This window comes from Cervus canadensis, chromosome 3 (assembly GCF_019320065.1).
Source record: "Cervus canadensis isolate Bull #8, Minnesota chromosome 3, ASM1932006v1, whole genome shotgun sequence".
Classification (NCBI taxonomy): domain Eukaryota; kingdom Metazoa; phylum Chordata; class Mammalia; order Artiodactyla; family Cervidae; genus Cervus; species Cervus canadensis.
Window position 1 is genome coordinate 63,037,625 of NC_057388.1, and position 24,219 is coordinate 63,061,843.

Genomic DNA, 24,219 nt, shown 5'->3' on the forward strand with positions numbered 1-24,219 from the left:
GGATGGTTAAAGCAGAAAAAAAAAGAGTAACTTTCTGATAAGAGATAGTGAACCAAACAACCTAACTCAATTTTAGTTATTCCTCCACAGCAGAGGTTCTCAGCTTTAGCTGCATATCAGACTCACCCAGAGAATCTAAACTCCAGATGCTCAGCTCTTATCCTAAGTAGTTAAATCTGTTTTCTGGGGATGTGTCCCAGGCATTGGTATTTTTGAAAACTCAGTGGGCAGACAAGAATCCTTGTCCTATAAACTTTGTCTTAAGAAAACCAGCTACTAGCCCCTAAAGAGGGCTTCCCTGATGGCTCAGTGGGTAAAGAATCTGTCTGCAATGCAGAAGACCCAGGAGGCTTGGGTTCAATCCCCGGCTTGGTAAGATCCCCTGAAGGGAGAATGGCAACCCATTCCAGTATTCTCATCTGAAAAATTCAATGGACAGAGGAGCCTGGTGGGCAAGAGTCCATGGGGTCACAGAGAGTCAGACGCGACCAAGTATACACACATAGCACCTAAAGAAGAGACACTGACTTTTCCTTGTTTCTTCATTAAATTCTCTTAGCCGTCCTACATTTAATTTCCCCCATCATTTAAATTTTAGCCAATAATCCGGGGAAAGGACTCGGGGAGAAAGGAACAAAGCAAGCCTTTGAACCAATCTGAGTAACCAGAACCACCAGAGTCCACTCTTAAGAATTTTTACATGGAGGACTTTTTATGCAGAGGTGGAGGTGAGAAAGAATGCCAGTGCCTAAATTAGGACAAAAAAGAGTCTCAGAAAAAAAAAAAGAGGCATTAGAGAAAGTGGGACAGGTGTCCTTAAAAGAAAATGCTTCCCCAAGTATCTGATAACCTTTACTTCCCCATCTGACCTTTCATCTAACTAGGGGTTGAGAACTTTAGAATCACCTGGAGAACCTTAAAAATAGGCTTGAGCTTCACGTAGAGGCTTTAATTCAGTTAAATCAGGAGGGGTTAACATCGGTCTTTTCTAAAAAAGCTCCCAGGGTGATTCTAACTTGAAACCAGTTTGAGAACCACTGACCTAGCCAAATCAGCTCTTTTTTTAGATTGCATGATAAGTTTCACATTGTTAGGAGATTCTGATTTAAAATAACAGTCTGGTAAAACTTGGTTTCATGAGCAAATGTAATCCAAGTTCAAATCCATTCATCCTTACAGCATTATATCGCATTCCATTTTATGATGCCGTGTGTGCGAGGAGGAAGATGGATGATCAGAGTCATTACTGTACCTGTCACTTTTACTAGCTAAATTATGCTCATCCTCATTTATCCTTTCTCCCGAGAAAAAACTGGTTATGTCACTTACATATTATTTTCAAGGGACCACCTGCAGAGCAGTTCTACAGGTTTTCCAGAGCCTGTCATACGAACGTCTTTTCCAGCCCCAGGATGCCTTATACGTGAACAATGCAGGCTCTTTCTTTGGCATATGGATGCAGCGTCTCTGCTTGGGGAAGGGCAATGGGTGACACCATGCTTGAATCAACTATCCTTGATAAAGTCACAAAGCCTCTCCACCCTCCAGGACCAAGACCTCTTCCATAAGAGCGCAGTGTTGGAGCCCATCCACGTAAAGGGCTAACTCTCGATCTTACACTGATGCCAGTCATGGTTTCTGAACCTGGTGAACCAACATTCTAATTGAATTCAAACAAGGTTAACACACTGCTTGTACAGATTTTATTCTATTCATCACTTGCAATTGTATTGGTTACTCTCTGCCACATCCCTTGGGTCAAACTCAATCCTGTCCAGCTTTCGCCTGTGGTGGGGAAACTGATTAACTGTATCCCTGGCTCCTCTGTCCTCTGGCTTCCAGTGGGGTTTGTCCAGTGAGAGATACAGGCAGGAGATCGCAGGGTGGGAGGAGAGAGATGACCAGGTATTTCTTACACTGCCCCCTCCCTCTTAAGTGGCTCAGCGCCCTTGCTTGATTGTAAGGGTCTCTCTCTATCGCCCTCCTGCGGGAGCTCTGTTTTTATAGGAGCGCCCCCTACAAGAGCCCCCCCCCCTTTCTGTGGCAGCCCCCTGTGGTGGGAGTCTCCTCTCCAGCTCTCATCAGACTCCAGGAACCCCAGTCCCTTCCCCCAACCCCTTCAGCAGCTCCCGCCATTGCCAGTCCTTGAGAAAGAGCTCTTGTTAATCAAATTCTCTTCAAAACCCCAGTGAATCTGTCTTCTATTTACTGCTGGGCCCTGACACATTTAAGACTGCCTTCTGAATTCAGTTTTCACTTTTCATTCATTCACTTGGGAGTCCTGTACATATGACTTGTGCTCCTCAAAGATCTTAACTTGAAGAAAACATCTAAGGGGCAGGTTATTTTAAAGCATTCTGTTTTCTCTATCCAAGCCTCTGTGACCTCTAGATGTCTCTGAAACACTCTAGACCATGGAGTTGGGTGCCTCAGTGTCCTCCCATTTGAAACAAAGGGGATGCACGAGGCGGTCTCCAGTACCCTCCTCCTCCAGGCTCTAGTTTCTCACGATGCCCCAGCAGGTCCTGGCTCAGCTCAGGGGCGGCAGGAGCCACGCAGAGAGAACACAGAAGGAGATACACCATCTTGGTGTCCTGAGATGTGCCCTCCTCAGGGTGAGGGCTCAGAGCCCTTCACTCCAGACAAGGCCACTCTCCTAGTTTCAGAGCAAGACAAGCGGAAACCAGAGAGCCTTCCTTGCTGCCTAGGAAAGCCAGAGGAATCTGGGAGCTGGCCTGGGGCAGCTTGAGAAAGGAGGGTGGGGTGGGGTGAAAAGGCATGTAAAATGGGGGGTGGGGGGCTGGGAAGAGCCTCAGGGGAGCACTGCTGAGGGGTCTGTAGGTGGGCAGGGGGCAAGGTTGGCAGGAAGCAATAGTCAGCCCATTTCCAGGCATAGTCATGCCACACTCTATTTTGTGATTTAGGTCCTACTCTATAATTACCATCTTCAACCTTCAGTGAGAGGCTGTTAACTACAGCCTCTTTGCTAACAATCCAAAAGAGAAATGAAAGGAAAAAAAAGAAAAAAAGAAAAACAACAGCTAACAGGATGGGGAAGGGGACGGGTAAGAAGGGATGGGAAAACAGTCTGGGTCCAGGGGCGGGGTGGGGGTGGGGGTGTGACACGGTGAGTATGGAGGATGTTTTACTCAGGGTTTGCTTTAATGCATGTGAATTTAGCACATAATGCATTGTTTTATTAGTTAATTTTCTGAATAGGATTTATCATGTTTCAAAATTCAAAGAGTACAAAACAGTAGCAGGAGTCTCCTTCCCACCCTTAGACACCCCCTTCCCACTCCCCACTGGCAGTCCTCATACTAGCTCATCATCCTTCAGGGGGTATTTTATAATTTTCCCAGAAAAAAAACATGTAAAATCTTTTTTTCTGGTTTACGTAAATAAAACCATACTATGCACACTATATCTGTTTTTGCATTTGATAACCCTGAGTAACTAGCTTTCAAATTAATCCATATGAGAACATCCTCTTTCTTTTCTGTGGTTGCATGATATTCCTGTATATGGGTGTACCATAATTCATTCTAAGTAATCCCAAACTGATCGGCATTTAGATCATTTTTTGACATTTGCTATTATAAAAATTAGGGAAATGATTAACTGGTAAACTATATTCTTTAGTGTGCTTGTATTATACCAAGAGTACAAATGATTTTTCTCCAGTAAAGCATAAATACAATTTAACTCAGCAGGTAACTTTACTTAATAAATATGTGTTACTGAAAATATTGGGGTCTCCCTGGTGGCTCAGACGGTAAAGAATCTGCCTGTAATGTGGGAGACTCAGGTTGGATCCCTGGGTCAGGAAGATGCCCTGGAGAAGGGAATGGCTACCTATTCCAGTATTCTTGCCTAGAGAATTTCATGGACAGTGGAGCCTGGTGGGTTACAGTCCATGGGGTCAGACATGACTGAGTGATTAACAATTTCACTTTCACTTTTCATTGAAAATATTGTTGCCACATATATTTGATTCAGTCAGGTATCCTTTACAAGGCTTCCCTTGTAGCTCAGCTGGTAAATAATCCATCTGCAATGTTGGAGACCTGGGTTCGGTCCCTGGGTGGGGAAGATCTCTTGGAGAAGGGAAAGGCTACCCACACCAGAATTCTGACCTGGAGAATTCCATGGACTGTATAGTCCAAGGGGTCGCAAAGAGTCAGACATGACTGAGCAACTTTCACTAGTAATAAAATTCTTTACAAGACAATTTACTTATTAGAGCTAGTAATAGCAGTGTATTTTCAAAAACACATGTAAATATTAAGAGATTCTTACCATCAATTGACTCAGGATGGTCAAAAGCAAAGGTCTTTGCTTAAGGCAATAAGAAGAGAATGAGGCCCAGCTGCTCCATAGATTTAAGAAGCTTTGAACTTGGAGTTAGGAAGTCTGGGTTTGATTCCTTGTCCTGCCATTGTGACTTTTTCAATAAAATGGGGATAATCATTCCTGCCCTATGTACCTGGCAAAGCTGCTCTGAGGATAAAGTGGAAAATTATTTCACATGCGTGAAATCTTTTTGCCAACTGCAAAAGTCTGAACTGATGTTGAATTCTGTTACTCTTCATTGCTTACAGCACAGGTTCTGGAGATCAGTAGACAAGCAGCCTATGGAATAATTTCTGAAATTAATTTCATAAAAGAAATGATGCTGGGCATGACCATTTTAATTAAATGCACCAAATGGTGGCACTTACATATAGTAATGTTTTAAAAATCAATTAAAGAATCAGAAAGGAAACAGACCCCTGTTGGCTAACCACCGTAGTGCTTTTGTGTTTCTTCATTTGCACCCTCCCCTCTCCCTGCCTCGTCTCCAGTTATTAAAATCAAGTTCACTGCTAACCACCTTGACAGGAGGTAAATCTGGAAACCACTCAAATCTGATAGAGTAGGTAATATCTTTTTGCCAATTAACATTGTTAATATTCTCGGATTTATACGTATCTCTGGATTCATTAGGAGATGATCAATAAAATAAGTGGGCAGATGAAGTTTAAGTACTCTGGAAAATGAAATGCTGGGCTGTCTGGATTTGAGAAATATTAGGAAGCCTACTCATTTCACTCATTAAAACCCTCAAGACATGCCATTACGGAAGCAGACAAGTGCCCTGGGCATTTCTCAGTCAATCCATTCAAGTTTCTGCCACCTCTTTTCGAATCACTGCCGCCATGGCAACAGTCCACTGACCTGCCCTTAAGGGAAATAGGATTTCTGGCAAGACTGAGACTTTTAATAATTTCACTTGTCAATAAGGTCAGAGAGAAACAGATGGAGTCGTATGAAGTTACTTCACAATCCACTAACAAAATGAGTGACCCCCAGCAAATGACCAGACCCAGTGCTGGGAGCGTCCTCCAGGAAAGCCAACCACTGCATCATTAACGTCCAAGAAATCGGCGCCACCGTTGCCCATCCATCAAACCTTTCTCTGAGTCTGGACTTCCTCCTTCAACGTTTTCTTTATCTACCTTTACCTGAAAAAGGTAAAAGTGTACTGGGCGGCTCACTCAAAGTAATTGTTTATCTGATGATTGATTTTCTCTAAAATTTTTTTAATAAATAAACACAAAATGCCCTACAAGAAAGGACATATTTTCTTATGCAAGCTTCATTATGGGACTACCATCTAGAAATATCAGTTCCTAGTGACCCAACTTTCCTCTTGGGAGAGGACAAAAATCTACGAATATCAATTCCAATACCCAGGATCTAAACTCTCATCCCAAATACACCAGAGTCACTTCCTATTCACTTCTTCTCCTGGAAATGTTCTAGTGCGTTGTCTGCAGTTGTAACAGATTGCCTTTTGGGTGTCATTTCTTTCCAATTCAGAAATATAAACACCACTTCAGAGATTTATTTTACAATTCATCTTCTGATTTGTCATGGCCGGGAAAGTCGGCTTCTGGATTTTCTATTCTGAATTACTTTCTGAACAGATTTTTGCAAACAGACTAAGGAGCAGCTTTTGCTTAGACAGGAACCAACTCCCAGAAAGCTGGGACTCAAGTTCTCTCTCTTCTGTTGAAATGTAAACAATCAGGAGCCCTACCATTTCCCAAATCAATTATTCGCCAAAGAATAAACAGGTGCTTTGGAGACTCTGGAGTTATAAAATGAAAATGGCCAATGATTTTTTCATGGGCCAGCTGCTCAGCTGATGTGATTCTGAGGCAGGTTCTCCTAGGCTCTAAAGCTCAATTAGCAAATCAATTAGGATCATGCCCTGTCTGCCGGCAGACCTGCCTGCCAACCTCGGCTCTCCTCCTCCTCTCAGTGCTTTCTGGTGCATCCCCGTGGCCAAAGCTGAAGCCTGGTCAGTCCACCTGAGGTTCCTCTGCTTTTTGCTCACACTGGACAACAGGGGGAGGAGGGGGGCTGTTCCGGTTTAATTAAGGATTAGCAAACACCAGAAGGAGCAGCGCTCAACCCCACTTATTTCTATCTGCCCCAGCCCAGGCTCGCCTTAGAAGCTAGGCTCAGCACAGACTCAGGGGGGCTGACTGGCATGGCTGGCTATCACTTTGTTTCAGTGGAAAACAGACAGGACCAGTCAAAGCAGATGGTTCCTACAGGGACACATCCAAAAAATCTGCTAGCAAACTGTGGTGGCGTCTTTCACATAAACAGCAACTTCCTGGAGAGGAAAATCAGACCCTCCTCGCCACATCCTGCCATGGTGCCACCAGCTTGAGCATCACCCACCTGGGAGGGTCTCATCCTCGACGAGGCCCAATAACTCCTCCTCTAGGGCAAAGGACAAGCCTCCCAGAGATAGAGCCAGAGATGGGGGCACTAGCAGTGATGCTGACTATATCTTTCCAGGTCTAGAGATATAGCCATCATCATGGCCAATGCCCCATATCTGTCAATAAAATCTGTTATCTAGGTAAGACCACCTTCAAGAGGGATGACTGACCTGTGCATCACACATGGTCATCAAGTTCTAAGAGAAGCAAATACAAATACTATGTATTTGGCCAGCTGGGTAGAACTGGAGATGGAGCCAGTGACACCTCAAATGGCAATTAAAAAAACAAGTGACCATTTTCATCATAAAACACTAATTTTTTTAAAGGATTTTTTTTTCTTTCCAACTTCAGATAAACTCACAGACAATTATTAGTGGAAGTCCTAGCTCTGACTTATGAGTTCTGGCAAATCATCAGACATTTCTGACTTCACTGCCCTCATCTAGAAAACAAGGGAGTTGAACTGAAATCAGATTTCCAAGGTCTCTTTTGGCACGAAAATTCTAAGGATTTTTGGATGGGAGTGGCTTGGTCTCCTGCAACAGTTTGGCAAATCACATATTGAATTAAGCATCCGGTTTTTCAGCACAGATTAGAAACAGAGAGACTATTTTCGCCCCACACGTGGCTTACCTTTTCGACGGCTGTGTGCTCTTCATTTGTGACGCTGGCTTTTCTTGATTCATTTTTAGACCTGCTTAGCCTTCTGGATACTTTTTCTCTGAGTAGAGTGGCATATCCAATGTGTTCATAGATGGGGTTTGTTGTCATTTTGGAAATGTATTCTGAAGCTTTTGTTTCTATATACAGTGTTATCAAGCCATCTGTGACCAAATCATGAATTGATTCAAACCTCTTCTCGCCCACAAAGTGTTTTCCATCATAGAAGAGCCTGTAGTTTAAGGTCTGGTTTCCAAACCTGCCCATGAGGAAGGAGAGATCACAAGAGTTTTAGCGAACACTTCTGGGGTCTGTACTGAATGCCAGACACCGGGCTAAGGGCCTGACATGATTCCCCCCATTAGGTTGTCATGGAGACCCTTCAAGACAAGTGCAATTATTATTCTTGTTTGACAGCTGAGGGAGCTGAGACTTAAAGAGATGGGGGTACCTGCTTGAGGCTATACCCCTGGAAAAGATGCAAAGGTGGGTTTAACCCCAGCCAGTCTAAGGTATCATTTGGTCTTAGAAATCACTAAGGCCATGGGTCATAGTCATCCTCATTTGTATGGTCAGGGGGTATTGCCTGATTGACAAATATGTTAAAAAATTTCTTAATGGGAACCAGCCATGCCCCTCCACTACCTCCCCTCTACCGGGCAATTATCTCTGCAGGGGAAGTTATAACCACTGGCCTTGGGTCCTTTTATTATTATATCTTTGACCATCATCAGCAGAGCACCCTTGCCTTCTACCCTAGTTGGTCCAGCAGAAGGGGAACAGGGGAGCTGTGCAGCACACCTTGCTTGAGCATCAATGCCAGCATCACAGAGACCTAATCATTAGGGTTCTCCCCATGTAGTGCTGGTTGTCCCCTGTTGGCCTTGGTCCTACAGCTCACAGCCCCTTCTGGGTTCCCCACTGGGACTGTCAGCTCCTGCTGCAGGGGATGCTGGTAAGCTGAGAAAATACTTTGCCTCCCTAGAGCACTTGCTATTCTTGAAGTGCTTCCTCATGATGACATCACTGAAGATATGACATCCCCAAGTGCAGCTGGGAAAGCATCTATCTTTCTACAATCACAACGCCAAGATGGTGGGTTGAACACATCTCTGTGGGTTGACCCAGGAATGGTGTTTCATTGACACCATTTTTTTTTCCCATGACGACAGTGCTTCCTAATTCCAAAGAGTTCACAGATGAACTTTCGGAAGACAATCCAATTTTGAAATTGAAAACTTTCCTCAAAACTTGCAGGATTGTTCTGAGGATTGAAGGATATAAAATATTTGATGCAGGTTAGGAAAGTGCAGTAAAGGCAATGCCTTTGGGGTGCTGTGACTTTTAATACTGTGATTTCATGGTAAAGTGCTTATGAGAGCTCTGTTCTGATGGCTTGCTAGCATGAAGTGTTATGACCGCTAGTGGGAGGTCTATGGGTCAATATGATCACACAGAGAACCCAGTGGACCAAATGCATGTTTGTTCAGGCACACACCCACAATGTGAAGTGAAGACTTTTGACAAAGGCTAAGGGAGGCAAGCTTTCCAGGTGGCTCAGTGGTAAAGAAGCCTGCTAATGCAGAAAGATGCAGGTTTGATCCCTGGGTCGGGAAGATATCCCCTAGAGGAGGAGATGACAACCCTTTCCAGTATTCTTGTTTGGAAAATCCCAAGGACAGAGGAGCCTGGTAGGCTACAGTCCATGGGGTTGCAAAGAGTCGGACACAACCAAGCACAGAATTTGTGCAGAAAAAGGAGGCAGAGGTGTGTCTCAATTCACTGGCTTGATGTTTCAGGCAGAAGAAGCTCTAGAAGCACTAAATTTGCAGATAATTCTCCCAAGAATACTGTGCATGCATAAACAGAGCCTTGGAGTCCATTAATCAATAACATCTGTGACCCGGGACACATGTAAGCCTGTAATATGCTGCTGGGTACTTTGTAAATGACATGAAAATAAAAAAAATAATGGGGGACATGGGGAACAACTGATTAATGGAGTTTTTATTTGGATGATGAAAAAGTTCTGGGAGATGATAGTGGAGATGGCTGCACAGCATTGAGAATATACTTCGCTGAATTGCACACTTATAGACAGTTAAAATGATACATTGTATGCTATGTCTGTGCTTGTGCTTAGTCGCCCAGTCGTGTCCGACTCTTTGCAACTCCATGGACTGTAGCCTGCCAGGCTCCTCTGGTCCACGGGATTCTCCAGGCAAGAATACTGGAGAGGGTTGCCATGCCCTCCTCCAGGGGATCTTCCCAACTCAGGTATGGAACCCAGGTCTCCCGCATTGTGGGTGGATTCTTTACCGTCTGAGTCACCAGGGAAGTCCAAGAATACTGGAGTGGGTAGCCTATCCCTTTTCCAGGGGATCTTCCCGACACAGGAATCAAACCAGGGTCTCTTGCATTGCAGGCGGATTCTTTACCAGCTAAGCCACCAGGAAAGCCCTGTATGTTATGTATATTTTACCACAATTTAAAAAAAAAGGGAAAAAAATAAGTAAATCCTTGTAAAGCAGTTGCAACTGTGGATAATCGGGTTCACCTTAGTGCTAACGTGTAGCATCCTGGCTGGCGCTGGCTTTCTCGAAGAATGTAGGCACCCTCTACACCTCCAAGAAGCTCATCTGCCTTCTCTCGGGAGATGATACCGTGGAACCTGAGGAGAGACAAGAGCATCTTTGTTCTGAACAGACCATACACCAAGTATGGACCACAAAGAGCTGGTTAAAAAACATGGTGGGACAACCTGGAATTTATAGCTCTTCACCTTAATGAAGAAGGAAGTGACTACTGTATAGTTCCAGATGGGTTTGGACCCACCTCCCAGCATGCACCCAAACAGATAATATGCAAAACAAAAGGAAGAAGACCAAGTCCACCTGGCTTTCTGCTATTGTCTTTGCTCACAAGCTGAAAATTAAAGTCAGAACCAAAAGCCAGGTTATGACTCCTCTTTTAACCACGGGGAATAACAAAAGAGCATTTACCAATTTAGCTCTCCGCTCATTATGTATTATCCTGATTGCAAATGAGCACATACTGATTATCACCCTGCTTAGTTCAGGTGTGGGGTGTTGTTCATTTAAGACGCTCATTCTCTGGAAAGAATAGCCAGCAGTCATGAACAGTCTTCCACTTTAAATTTTGAGAGCAATCGCTTAGGGATGTGTTTGGAAAATGTACCTATTTTTGTTTATTTAAAGATAATGTTTATTTTTTTCCCTTGCTACTGAAAAAGTAATACACATGCATGTAGAAAATGCAGTAGGATTTCAGACTTGGCCAGAGACTGTCTTGCACTGGAAGGGATGTCTGAGCCCTAGAGAGCGTACAGTGATGCCAGGGAAAAAAAGAACAGGACGACAGTTAGGGACAGTCAGCCAGCAGGCTCTCTGTCGCCCTCAAACAATGACGGCTGCTCAACCCTGTTTTCAGAGATTTGATCATTCTGTGTTAGAGAGGAAGGTGGGAGCTGGGTTGCGGGGTGAGGTCAGTACTGAGGGGCCCTGGGTTCTTGGGAGAGGGGAAAAACACTGTCTAGGATTACCCAATCTTAGAGAATTTGGAAGAATAAATTAGAGAAAAAAATTTCTGGACAAATAATCCTTTTTTACCTTCCCGGAAGGGAGAGGGGAGGGAGGGGAAATTGGCTACACAAGTTTTTCCCCAGGAAGGCAACGAGTTTTTAGAGGATACATGTACCAGGATAATTTTTTGGAAAAAAAAATATATCTATCACAATGGGTGCGTGCTAAGTTGATTCAGTCATGTCCAACTCTTTGCAACCCTATGGATTATAGACTGCCAGGCTCCTCTGTCCATGGGATTCTCCAGGCAAGAATACTGGAATGGGTTGCCACGCCCTCTTCCAGGGGATCTTTCCAACTCAGGGATCAAACCTGAGTCTCCTGTGCCTCCTGCATTGCAGGCAGATTCTTTACCACTGAGACACCAGGGAAGTTCACCTATCACAATTTTTACGTCCTGATTCCCTTCTATTCTGTACAGCTAGATCTTACAAGCTGAAGCTTTAGTCTTAGGGGAGCGAGGTCCCAATTTTCTGGCTTTGAGTTCTCAAATCAACTGTCAAAAGTCTAGGGCAGGTGATAGCTTGGGGAAAAGTGGGGGCTGTGGCTTCTCAAATTTTGGTTTTAATCTTGAGAACCAACACATGGAGGTCTTGGAGCAGTGCATTTCTGGGGTGAGGATAAATGTGTTGTGTGACATAAGAGCAATCCTCCTGCCCAAAACTGCCCGAAAGGAGACCAGGGTCCCCACTTATTTTGGAAGGGAAATTGGGAAAAATCTGGCCGCAGCCCAGGTTCAGTGGGTCTGAGTTGGGAGGTGGAGAAGCCTCCTTTGACGACGAGATTGGGCATGTTCAGGGTGGTATGCCCATAGACTGGAGACCTCCTTTGTAGCAAGAGCTGGGGCTGGAGAGGGCTGGACAGATGGTCTGAGCAGAGACCTGAGGGCAGCCTGCAGTTACCAGGCCAGTGAGAGAGAGACAGAGACAGAAAGACAGACAGACAGATTTGGGGAGGGTAGAAGAGCAGAGGGCACTGGAAATTTTCCCACATCAGAGTCAGAAAGGGCAGAAGCTGGTGACACAAGCTGTTTGAGGCTGGGATGCCCAGACAGCGCAGGGCGGGGGGTGGGGATGACCATGGCAAGAGGAGACACACACAGAGGAGCGCAGAGAAACCGGACACCCCAGGCCCAGATCACTCTCTGGGCGGAGAAGGGCAAAAAAATGAGAGGAAGAGCATCCTAAACAGGCGCTTAACCTGGAAGCAGCTTCGATTAAACTCCCTTGTTTCGGGGAGAGCCAGCAGCAGATGTCAAGTGTCAAGAAGTAAGATAAATTCAATTGTTTGAAAGAAGTAACAATTTTGTGCACTTGAAGACGCAGTGTGCAGCTCATCATCCCCTTTAGGGATAGATTTTAAAGTGTCATATATATATATGTGCAATGATCCCAACTTTTCAAAAAGAAAGCCTGCACAAAGACTGGAAAGAAAGAGGTGAAGGGAAAAAAGTTAACAATACTTCTCTTTAATGGTGGGTTATGGTGTTTTCCACATTGTCGATTCCTATATGGGCTTCCTTGATAGCTCAATTGGTAAAGAGTCCACCTGCAATGCAGGAACCCTAGTTCGATTCCTGGGTCAGGAAGATCTGCTGGAGAAGGGATAAGCTACCCACTCCAGTATTCTTGGGCTTCCCTTGTGCCTCAGCTGGTAAAGAATCTGCCTGCAATGCGGGAGACCTGGGTTCGATCCCTGTGCTCTAATTTTCCCAAATTAATTTCCCCCATTTAATTAGGTATCTTTTAACTTTTTAAGAACCAAAGTAATATCTATCCACAGTGGGAAAATTAAAAGGCACAAAAGAAATAAAAATATAAACAGTAGAGAAATACAAATTTCCTTTTCACTAATGATACCCATTGTCCACACTTTCTTGTGATTCTTTCTAAGAAAAAAATATGTACAAATGTTTCTTGAATAGAGCATATCTTACATTTTGAATGGAACAAAAAAAAACACCTTTTATTTTTTAAAAAGAAAGGGAAACACAGAATCTGAAGTTTTTAAGCCAACTTCCCTCTAATAGGAAATGTTCCTTTTTTGTGGTTTCTTTGGTCTCCTCTCACTATACAGTTTATGTGGATGGGGGTTTGAGGATGAGAACTAGGAGGTTATTCAATAAAAGTTTTATGCAAAAAAGGAAAAGACAATGAATAGAGTTCCTTTTGGAATTTGTGTACAAAAGTGTTCTATCTTAGAAGTATATATTAGGTTTTCATTTTCTCTTTTTTTAATTCTTTGTTGTTGTTGTTGTTCTACAGCAAAATCCAAAACAGTATACTGAAGAAAATAAAAAGTCATCTTATATCCAGGTTGAATGTTAGGGATGTGGGGGTGGAAGAGAGGAGGCCAGTGGTCCAGGCAGGTACTCCAGAACCCCTGGCTGAATTCTCAAGGCCCAGTAGGAAGGTTCAGAAATGCAGCCTGGCAATTAGGAAGTGGCTGCTGAACTGGGACAAAGAATAGCATCATTAATCACAAAAGTGAAGCTCTGATGGGTAAGGGTATAGAGGAGGGAGGTTTTAGCTTGGTCAGTGGACTTTGCCTCTGAATGCCTCCAGGCTGGACGTGGGAGGAGGAGTGAACTGTGTATCTACCCCGACTCTGTGCTGGGCCGTTCTGCCTGCTGTGAGCTGTGCCCCAGGCCACAGCCCCAGCCTGCTGGCTGTTTTTATGTAACGCATATTTGCTTTGCAGTAGGTTTCTCTGAAAGTAAAACAAGAGATGAAATTAAGAGGAAAATGGGGGAAATCATAATTATGATATTAAGGTAATTTGGCTAATAGATCCATATCAAGACAAATCATCATTTTGGTTTTATGAGACTGCAAGGAAATGGGATGACTTTCCTGAGTGCTGCACTTACTGAGGTGCGTGAAAGCCAGGAATTCGGCCTCAGTTTACAATCTTTGACTCGAGCTGTTTATATGGTATTGAGGTAGAAATTGAAATGAAAGACTAAGAGAGCCACAACTATGGAAAATGCTGCCTTATGTTTCAAATAAAATACTTCCAGGCAGTCAGTGGCTGCTTTTGTGAAAAGAACTGAATGTAGCAGGAGATAGCATTCCTCCCCCACTTGAGAAAGCCAAACACCTGAATATTCTAAGAAAAATTCAATACAAAAGGATCTGATTGCATTTATCCTTATTATTAAACTCTTGCACAATGGACATTTGATGAAGACTATATATTGGAAAATTTTTAATATTTAATATTTAAATGACATATGAAAATGACTACTTATTATGTTGTTAAAACAATGAATAGCAGAATACTTACTCTCTTCCATAATATTTTGGTCTGTTTTCCACCTATATTAAAAAAGAAGAAAAGTATTAATAGTGCATTTGAATTCAAATCAGATAGATAAAACTACTATTCAAATAAGCAGAGCTAGAGTCCTGGAAATAATTTTATTACAGTTTTTATTCCCCAAATCAGAGATCTAAGACATTCTGGAGTTAACCAACACACTCAACTTTCTTGAGTAAAAACGACCTAGAATTGCCATATTTCTCTAATCATTAGGCTCATTCCCACCCAAACTCAAACATCCAATAAAAAAATTTTCAAAGGAAATAAAATGAAGCTTATTTTAATATTAAGGAATTGATAACAGTATTATGAGGCTTCATCCTGAAGGACAGAATAGGTACTTCTAGCATGAATAAAACATAAATATTTATTTCAATCTTCCTCTAATTGTTTCATTATATGGTTGTAATAAAAATGGGGTGTACACCAGGATTAAAAATAAGCTTAATTTGGTCTCTTTACAGATAAAACCTACATCCTAACATTATTTTTTCAACAAATGGCTAATGGGCTAAAATTCATTTCACATCAGAGGTATAAACTTTGGAGGATAAGATTTATGAGTTGACTGAAAAGCATAAATATCCCAGGAAAAGATTTTTCAATCATATCTTGAGCCTTGGGGTAATCACACTGGATTTCTACCACATATATGTAATAATCTACTTTCATACGAACTTTGTTTTCTTTCGTTAAAGGTGTTGGAGCTGGTGAAAAGTTAACACGAATTCCCATGTTCAGCTTTTATTCTTCTATTCTGATTCCAGAGACACTGAGGATATGTAGAGCTACAAGAAGCTATAGATTTTCACTGATGTTTACAAACAGCAAGTTCATGTTTATTTGCTAAAGTAGAATATGAGCTGGGCGGCTATTTCATTTACAGTCATTTCTGTGTATCGTCAAATGGGCAGTTTTCTCAGCAGGGCAGAATGGTGGTATCTGAAGGCAGTTTCCTAGCTTACCTCTACCCTCCAAATGATGCAGGGGACCTGATGTGAAGAGCTGACTCATTTGAAAAGACCTTGATGCTAGGAAAGACTGAAGGCGGGAGGAGAAGGGGACAACAGAGGATGAGATGGTTGGATGGCATCACCAACTCAATGGACATGAGTTTGGATAAACTCCGGGAGTTGGTGATGGACAGGGAGGCCTGGTGTGCTGCAGTCCATGGGGTCACAAAGAGTCGGAAACAACTGAGTGACTGAACTGAACTGAAGTGGGCAGTAGGGAGCTATGCACTAGAGGAAAAGTTTCAAAAGGGGGAGCCAGGGGACCATCTTGACAAGCCTGCCTTGGGCAAGCCTAGCTGGCATAAAACTAATCATCTAGACACTTCTAAATATGTGCTCACTCTTCTGTGCATTTTACACTCGAAAAGCACTGAACCAAGGGAAGGCATTCATCACTCTTAATCTTCAAGGTTTGAAGCCTGCTAGGTGTCATTTACAAAGGATGATCTAAACAATAGCATTAATTGAAGCACAAAGTATGTAAAAAGGCACCTTGTTATCTGATGTGTACCATGACTCCACATACTAGGAAGCTTTTGAATGTGAGTTGCACATTTTGTCATTTACATCGTTCTATTAGCTTTCTCAGTTCTTTCCTACTTTTAGGACACACGTTTACAAAACTAGGTATAGCTCCCAACCTCATTCCCTCCCTCCATCCTCTTATCTTTCCAAAGGGGAAGAGTAATTAACCTAACTTCCCAGATGGACAGCATGGCAGATAGAGCTTACTACTAACTCCTGGCATGCAGGTAAGTTAATTTAATTGACTCTTAAGACAACAAATTGCTTTCAGTTCATCTATCACTCATAAAAATACACAGCACACTTATGCTCAGAGCTCTGTGCTCAGCCTGGTCATTGTTCAGGAAGTGATGACCTCACAGATATGAGAGGAAAGATATAAAGAGCTCAGGGATGTTCTGTACTTTCAGTAGAAGGGAACTTTTGAAAAATCTAACATAGGCCCCCAAATAGGGAAGTCAATATCTAGGGTGCCTTGAGAAATACCAGATAAGATCCTGCCTGAAGGACCCTTTGATCCAACTGAAGAACAAATCTGCATATGAAAACTGCAAGAAAATAAAACAACAGCACTGAATCATGTCGGAGAGACTCCACGTGGAATACCCATGGAATAGGCACCCAATATCACACAAAATGTGTACTAAAGTACTATTCTTCATTTGTCTGAAATTCAAATTTATCTAGGCATCCTGTTTTTATTTCTTTTTTTCTAAATCTGGCAAAGCCACACAGCAGGGAGAGAAAAGGTGGAAATAAGAGTGAAGACAGAGGATGTGGACAGACATCCAATCACGGCCCTCACTGTCCCGGCTGTTTTGATAGTGATCTGATTCAATCTCTCTTCCTGGTGTTGTCTCTGTAGCTCGTAAAGAAAATATAGCTGTCCTCGTTAGTGTTAAAGAGAGAAAAGATGACTGGGATAAAAAGCTATAACAATCACCTCTTACTTTTTCCTAAACTTTTTGCTTACAGGAATCTAAACATAGTCTTTCTCTCCACCTCTCACTGAGCTTTTGAGCAGTCAAGAGCTAAACTTAAGTTAAATGATGCCAGAAAAATCATAGAATATCCACATTTTTTAAAGATGGGTCATTTTGGATCCTCAGATCCTGACAAAACACAGTCAGCTGACATCAGGGCTCTGAGGGACAAAGGATCTGACTACAGTAGCGTCTACCTTGTGACCAAGTACTGCCTTAAAGGAGCCTGACTCTGCCCCAGGCGCTGCTTGACATTAAACATTGATGGGATCATGATGTACCTGTGAAACACAGATTTGTTTTATTAAAGAAGTCATAGCATTGAATTTCAATTTCCAGGTGTATGAGATTCTCTTCAGTGAATGAGACAGAGGACAATTGATAAATAATAAGTAAAGCAGCTCTGAAGTTCCTCTGTTTTCATTGAGAATTATGTCATTAAAATTAGGCAACTTGAGAAAAATGGAGGGCCAATTTAGGTAGTCATATGGATTCAGGAAGGGACAAAAACACAACATATTCCAACATGAAGGGAAGTCGTCTGCCAGGACAACGACTAAAGCTGGACAGCCCATCACATTGGTGAAGCTGGTCACTGTGAGTATGACTGGCTCTTGGGTTTTAGTGATCCAGTTTCAGAAGTGAAAGAGGCCCAATCTTTTTAGGAAAAAAGTAATAATTTGTGGGCATTTTGCTCATCTTCCAATGCTGGATCCTTTCATGATCTACCTGGTTCTGAAAGGAACACCACTCTTTGCAAAAGGAGGATACTAAGCCAGCCAGTGAGCAAACACACACCTGAAATGGGTACTCCCCAAGACACAAGTGAATTCAGTTATGTGGTGTGACTGCACAAAATGGTGGCTGATTTTTTTTTTAATAAGTATAACTGAACATCATATTCTAAATAAGGACCATCTACAGGAGATTCCCCTTCATGGATCACAGCCTTATCCTGGCAAAAGTGCTTGTGTAACTCAAGAAACTATGAGCCATGATGTACAGGGCCACCCAAGACAGATAGGTCATAATGAAGAGTTCTGACAAAACATGGTCCACTGGAGGAATAAATGGCAAAAACTCTCCAGTATTCTTGCCAGGAGAACCCCATGAATAGTATGAAAGGGCAAAAAGATATGACACTGGAAGATGAGCCTCCTGGGTTGGAAGGTGTCCAATATGCTACTGGGGAATAGCAGAGGGTAATTACAAATAGCTCCAGAAAGAATGAAGAAGCTGGACCAATACAGAAAGTTATGAATATGTCTGGTGGTGAAAGTAAAATCTGATGCTATAACGAACAATATTGCATAGGAACCTGGAATGTTAGGTCCATGAATTAAGGTAAATTGGACGTAGTCAAGTAGGAGATGGCAAAGTTGAATATCAACATCTTAGGAATCAGTGAACTAAAATCAATGTGAAGTGAAAGTCGCTCAGCCAGTTGCAACCCCATGGACTATATATACCATCAATGGAATTCTCTAGGCCAGAATACTGGAGTGGGTAGTCTTTCCCTTCTCCAGGGGATCTTCCAAACCCAGGGATCAAACCCAGGTCTCCTGCACTTCAGGTGGATTCTTTACCAGCTGAGCCACAAGGGAAGCCAAAGAATACTAGAATGAGTAGCCTATCCCTTCTCCAGTGGATCTTCCCAACCCAGGAATCGAACTGGGGTCTCCTGCATTGCAGGCAGATTCTTTACCAACTGAGCTATCAGGGAAGCCCAAAATCCATGCGAATGAGCAAATTTAATTCAGATGACCATTATATCTACTACCATTATATCTACATCCATCTACAGGAGATTCCCTGTGGGCAAGAATTCCTTAGAAGAAATGAAGTAGCGCTCAAAGTCAACAAAAGAGTCTGAAATGCAGTATTTGGGTGCAATCTGTAAAATGACAGAATGATCTTGGTTCATTTCCAAGGTAAATCATTCAACATCACAGTAATCCAATTCTATGCCCCAACCACTGATGCTGAAGAAGCTGAAGTTGACTGGTTCTATGAAGACCTACAACCTCTTATAGAACTCACACCAAAAAAGATATCATTTTCATCATAGGGGACTGGAATGCAAAAGTAGGCAGTTAAGAGATACTTGGAGTAACAGGCAAGTTTGGCCTTGGAGTACAAAATGAAGCAAGGCAAAGGCTAACAGAGTTTTACCAAGAGAACGCACTGGTCATAGCAAACACCCTGTTCCAACAACACAAGAGATGACTCTACACATGGACATCATCAGATAGTCAATACCTAAATCAGATTGATTATGTTCTTTGCAGCCAAAGATGGAGAAGCGCTATACAATCAGTAAAAAAAAGACCTGGAGCGGACTATGTCTCAGATCATGAGCTCCTTATTGCAAAATTCAGGCTTAAATTGAAGAAAGTATGGATAACCACTAGGCCATTCAGGTATGACCTAAATCAAATCCCTTATGATTATAAAGTGAAAGTGAGAAACACATTCAAGGGATTATGTCTGGTAGACAGAGTGCCTAAAGAACTATGGATGAAGTTTGTAACACTGTGCAGGAAGCAGTGACCAAAACCGTCCCAAAGGAAAAAAGATGCAAGAAGTCAAAGTGGTTATCTGAGAAGGCTTTACAAATAGCTGTGAAAGAAGAGAAGCAAAAGGCAAGGGAGAAAGGGAATGATATACCCAACTGAAGGTAGAGTTTCAGAGAGATAAGTTTCAGAGAGATAAGAAGGCCTCTTTTTTAAAATTTATTTATTTTAATTGGAAGATAATTACTTTACAATATTGTGATGGTTTTGCCATACATCAAGATAAATTGGCCATAGGCATACATTTGTTCCCTCCATCCTGTACCCCATTCCCACCTCCCTCCCTTTCTTAAATGAACAATGCAAAGAGATAGAGGAAAACAACAGAATGGGAAAGACCAGAGATCTCTTCAAGAAAATTGGAGATATCAAGGGAACATTTCTGGCAAGGATGAGTGAGAAAAAGGACAGAATGGCAAGGACCTAACAGAAGCAGAAGATATTAAGATGAGGTGGCAAGAATACAAAGAAGAACTATACAAAAAATGTCTTAATGATGGTGTGGTCGCTCACCTAGAGCCAGATATCCTGGAGTGTGAAGTCAATTGGGGCTTAGGAAGCATTACTATGAACAAAGCTAATGGAGGTTACAGAATTCCAGCTGAGCTATTTCAAATCCTAAATTATTTCATAATTTCATGATGCTGTTAAAGTGCTGCACTCAATCTGTCAGCAAATTTGGAAAACTCAGCAGTGGTTACAAGACTGGAAAAGGTCAGTTTTTATTCCAATCTCAGAGGGCAATGCCAAAGAATGTTCAAACTACTGTACAATTGTGTTCAGTCCACATGCTAGCAAGGTTATGCTAAAAAATCCTTCAAGCTAGGCTTCAGTAGCATATGAACTAAGAACTTCCAGATGTACAATCTGGGTTCGGAAAAGGTAGAGCAACCAATTGCCAACCAATTGCAGAAATCCAATTGCCAACATTTGTTAGATCATGGAGAAAGTAAAGGAGTTCCAAAAAAACGTATATTTTTACTTCATTGCCTACATTAAAGCCTTTGACTCTGTGGATCACAGCAAACTTAAAAATTCTTAAGGAGATGGGAGAACCAGACTACCTTCCCTGTCTCCTGAGAAACCTGTATAATGCAGATCAAGAAGCAACAGGTTGAACTGGGCATGGACCAACGGACTGGTTCACAACTGGAAAAGGACTATGACAAGGCTATATATTGTCACCCTGCTTATTTAACTGCTATGCAGTGTACATTATGTGAAATACCACTCTGGATGAATCATAAGCTGGAATCAAGATTGCTGGGAGAAATATCAACAACATCAGATATGTATGCTACCACTCTAATGGCAGAAAGTGAAGAGGAGCTAAAGAGCGTCTTGATGAGGGTGAAAGAGGAGATGTAAAAGCTAGCTTAGAATTCAACATTCAAAAAACAAAGATTACGGCATCCGGTCCCATCTTCATGGCAAATAGAAGGGGGAAAAGTAGAAGCAGTGACAGATTTTCTTTTCTTGGGCTCCAAAATCACTGTGGCCAGTGACTGCAGCCATGAAATTAAAAGACACTTGCTCCTTGGAAGGAAAGTTATGGCAAACCTAGACAGTGTATTGAAAGGCAGAGACATCACCTTGCTGACAAAAATCTGTCTAGTCAAAGCTATGGTTTTTTCAGTAGTCATCTATGTATGTGAGAGTAGGATCATAAAGATGGCTGAATGCCAAAGAATTGATGCTTTGGATGCCAAAAAATTGGAGCTGGAGAAGACTCTTGAGAGTCCCTTGGACAGCAAGAAGATCAAACCAGTCAATTCTAAAGGAAATCAACCCTGAATATTCATTGGAAGGACTGATGCTGAAGCTGAAGCTCCAATACTTTGGCCACCTGATGTGAAGAGCCAACTCATTGGAAAAGACCTGATGCTGGGAAGATTGAGGGCAGAAGGAGAAGGGAATGCAGAAGATGAGATGGTTGCATAGCATCACCGACTCAATGGACATGAATTTGAGCAAATTCCAGGTGATAGTGGAGGAGAGAGGAGCCTGGTGTGCTGCAGTCCACAGGTCGTAAAGAGCTGGACATGACTTACTGACTGAACAACAACTGCGTAATAGTCCCCCTAGGAGGGCAGTATTTGCCGCTGACATCACTGTTGATCAGAACACATTTGGAATTCCTTTTCTGGAACTGGCCTTAAGAATTGTTACCCTTTCTCTTGAATATCCTAACAGCTTCATCTCTCAAAGTGTGGTCTGGTCATTCAAAACAGTAATTTTAGGATGCATGTTAAAGATTGCAGATTCCTGATCCCTTTCTAAGAAGAACTGAATCAGAAATACTGAAGGTGGGGCTTTGATGTGCTATTTAATAAAGTCCCCCTGGATGATATTTAAGCATATACTGAAGTTTCAGAATCACTGGTAAATAGAAACATACATTTGTTTTTTGAGAATGGATTTGAGAGTAGATGTTATTATAACAAACAGGCAAAAGTTATTCAGAGCTAAATTTAGTAAATAGGGTGAGTGATCCAACTAGGAAATCCATTTGAGACAAAAATGAAGCCTGGTTTTCTAGTAATAAGATGTGCACTATGACTTGTTCTAAAGGTACTTTAGAAAAGCATTCCCAGGACACTCTGAGCAATGCGAAGCTGGGGGAATAAAAGCACAGCTTCCCAAGATGACTGATTGGAAAGGGACAACACTCATGTAATATATGGGAGAGTAAACTATTTCATGACTTTATATCATATCTCATACATAATTAGTGCCACTACTGTGACTGTTGAAGATGGGTTTAGTCCTGTCCAGCCCTGTCCATAGGACCCATGCAGTATGTTCTAGTACATGTGAAGCCAATGCAAGTGTCATAGCTTCCCACCTCATGGCCTCATCAGCCCATAACCATCACAGGCTCCAATCAAAGCAAACCATTTACAGTTCTATAAATGCACCCCTAACACATCCATCATTTTTTGGTATGTACTTACTTTAAGATTCTGAACTTCATTTTAATAAAATAAAGGTGGATCACAAGATGGTTGAAAGGGCAGGCTGTAGACTCAGACTGCCTGGCTTTAAGGCCATAGCAGTGCGTCCATAAGCAGGTTACTAACTTCTCTCTACCTCAGTTTCCTCATCTTTAAAATGGAGATGGTAACAAAAGTATCTGCTTCATTAAGTTGTTTTAATAATTAAATGAGTAAATACATGCAACATGCTTGCAACAGTGCCTGGAGTACATGGATATACAATGGATATTAGCTATTATTGGTATCCAGAAGGAGCCTCCTGTGTACCAAAGAGAGGGGCAGGCCCATTACTTTCCATGCTCTTAAAGATCCTTTTACCGATCTCCGCTGAAAAACTTGACATCCCACCATACTTTAAATCTTAACTTGCGTGTTTCTTCTCTAACTATTCCGTGAGTTTCTAAGCAGCCGCTTTGTCTTCATCACCACTGTATTCCTAGAATTTCACCCGATGTCTGGCCCAGAGCGAACGCAGGCACCTCTGGTTATCCGAACCTAATCCGTTTCTAAAAATGTGGTGGTCACTGGAGTTTCAAATAACAAGAGTCTACATCCCACTGTCTTAAATGGAAAAAATAATGATTCATTCGTAAAACATCCAAAAATATCAATGCACCAGACATTACTAAAATGCTTTAAAATAATTATATAACAATTTAAGAATTTCTGCATAATATGAAATATTTAAACACTAATTATAAAATTGTTTAGCACTTCATAACATAATGACTAGCTATGTTTGTGTGCAGTCCACGGTTAAATTGAACAGGAATTTTACCATCCTTCTACACTGAGCATGTTCTATCGTAAACAATGAGACACTACTGCAGATTTGAACGATATTATCTAAATTAGACCTGAGTTTGTAGTGCCCCAAGGTACCTGGCCTAAACAAATACTGAGGAACTAAACCTTCAGGGGAGAAGTGGGGAGAGTTATGAATATAATGTTCAGTGTGTTTAAACAAGGGGGCTTCCCCCATGGCTCAGTGGTAAAGAATCTGCCTACAGATGCCGCAGGAGACATGGGTTCGATCCTTGGGTAGGGAACTGACTCCAATATTCTTACCTGCAGAACCCCCACGGACAGAGAAGCCTGGTGGGATACAATCCCTGGGGTTGCCAGGGGTTGGACACGACTGAAGCGACTTAGCATGCATGTTTAAACAGGAGGCCAATCAGGAGGGCTCTGAGGTCTGAAGGAGCCCCTCTTCCATCATCTAGCTTCCCTGCTGCTCAAAGTGGGACCTGCGGAGCAGCAGCATTGGCATCACCTTGGAGACCGTGAGAAATGCAGAATGTGCATTTTGACGGGGAGTTATGTACACATGGAGGTTTAAGAAGCTGTCCCACACAGGAGAACTTGGGATGGCAGGTTTTTAACTGGGAGACTGATTTTGGCCAAAAGCTTTTGTGAGTCATTATAGCAAATATTCGGAGAGTGATTATTCTGAGAGCAAAGGGTGCCTGTATTCATTAAGTGTTTGCAGAATGAGACAGAGATTATGAGCGCAGAGCCCTGCTGTCAATTCAATTGCAGTGTGACCCTGAGTGGGTTATTAAACTTCTTTGCATCTCATTTCTCTCGATTTTCAATAAAACTAGAGTTGTAAAAATATACTATCTTAATAAGGCTGTTCCAGAGATTAGATGAGATAATGCATGTGAAAAACAATGGGACTTGGAACAGTGTGGTAACAGGCTAATGCTCATTGAGCGGCTACTCTTTGCCAGGGTTGTTTGGAGTTCAGACATGACTGAATGA

The 24,219-nt window shown here is 42.3% G+C and overlaps 1 protein-coding gene across 3 annotated transcripts in view; it reads right to left on the reverse strand.

The window, feature by feature from the left end:
• Positions 1-24,219, reverse strand: part of CHN2 (chimerin 2) — a 332,030-nt gene that overhangs the window by 112,696 nt on the left and 195,115 nt on the right. For all 3 annotated transcript variants that reach the window (XM_043463301.1, XM_043463302.1, XM_043463303.1), the window contains exons 4-6: positions 14,330-14,361; positions 10,000-10,113; positions 7,416-7,701 (exon numbers count right to left, since the gene is read on the reverse strand). In XM_043463301.1, the coding sequence (XP_043319236.1) occupies positions 7,416-7,701; positions 10,000-10,113; positions 14,330-14,361 (432 nt within the window). The remainder of the gene's footprint in view (positions 1-7,415; positions 7,702-9,999; positions 10,114-14,329; positions 14,362-24,219) is intronic.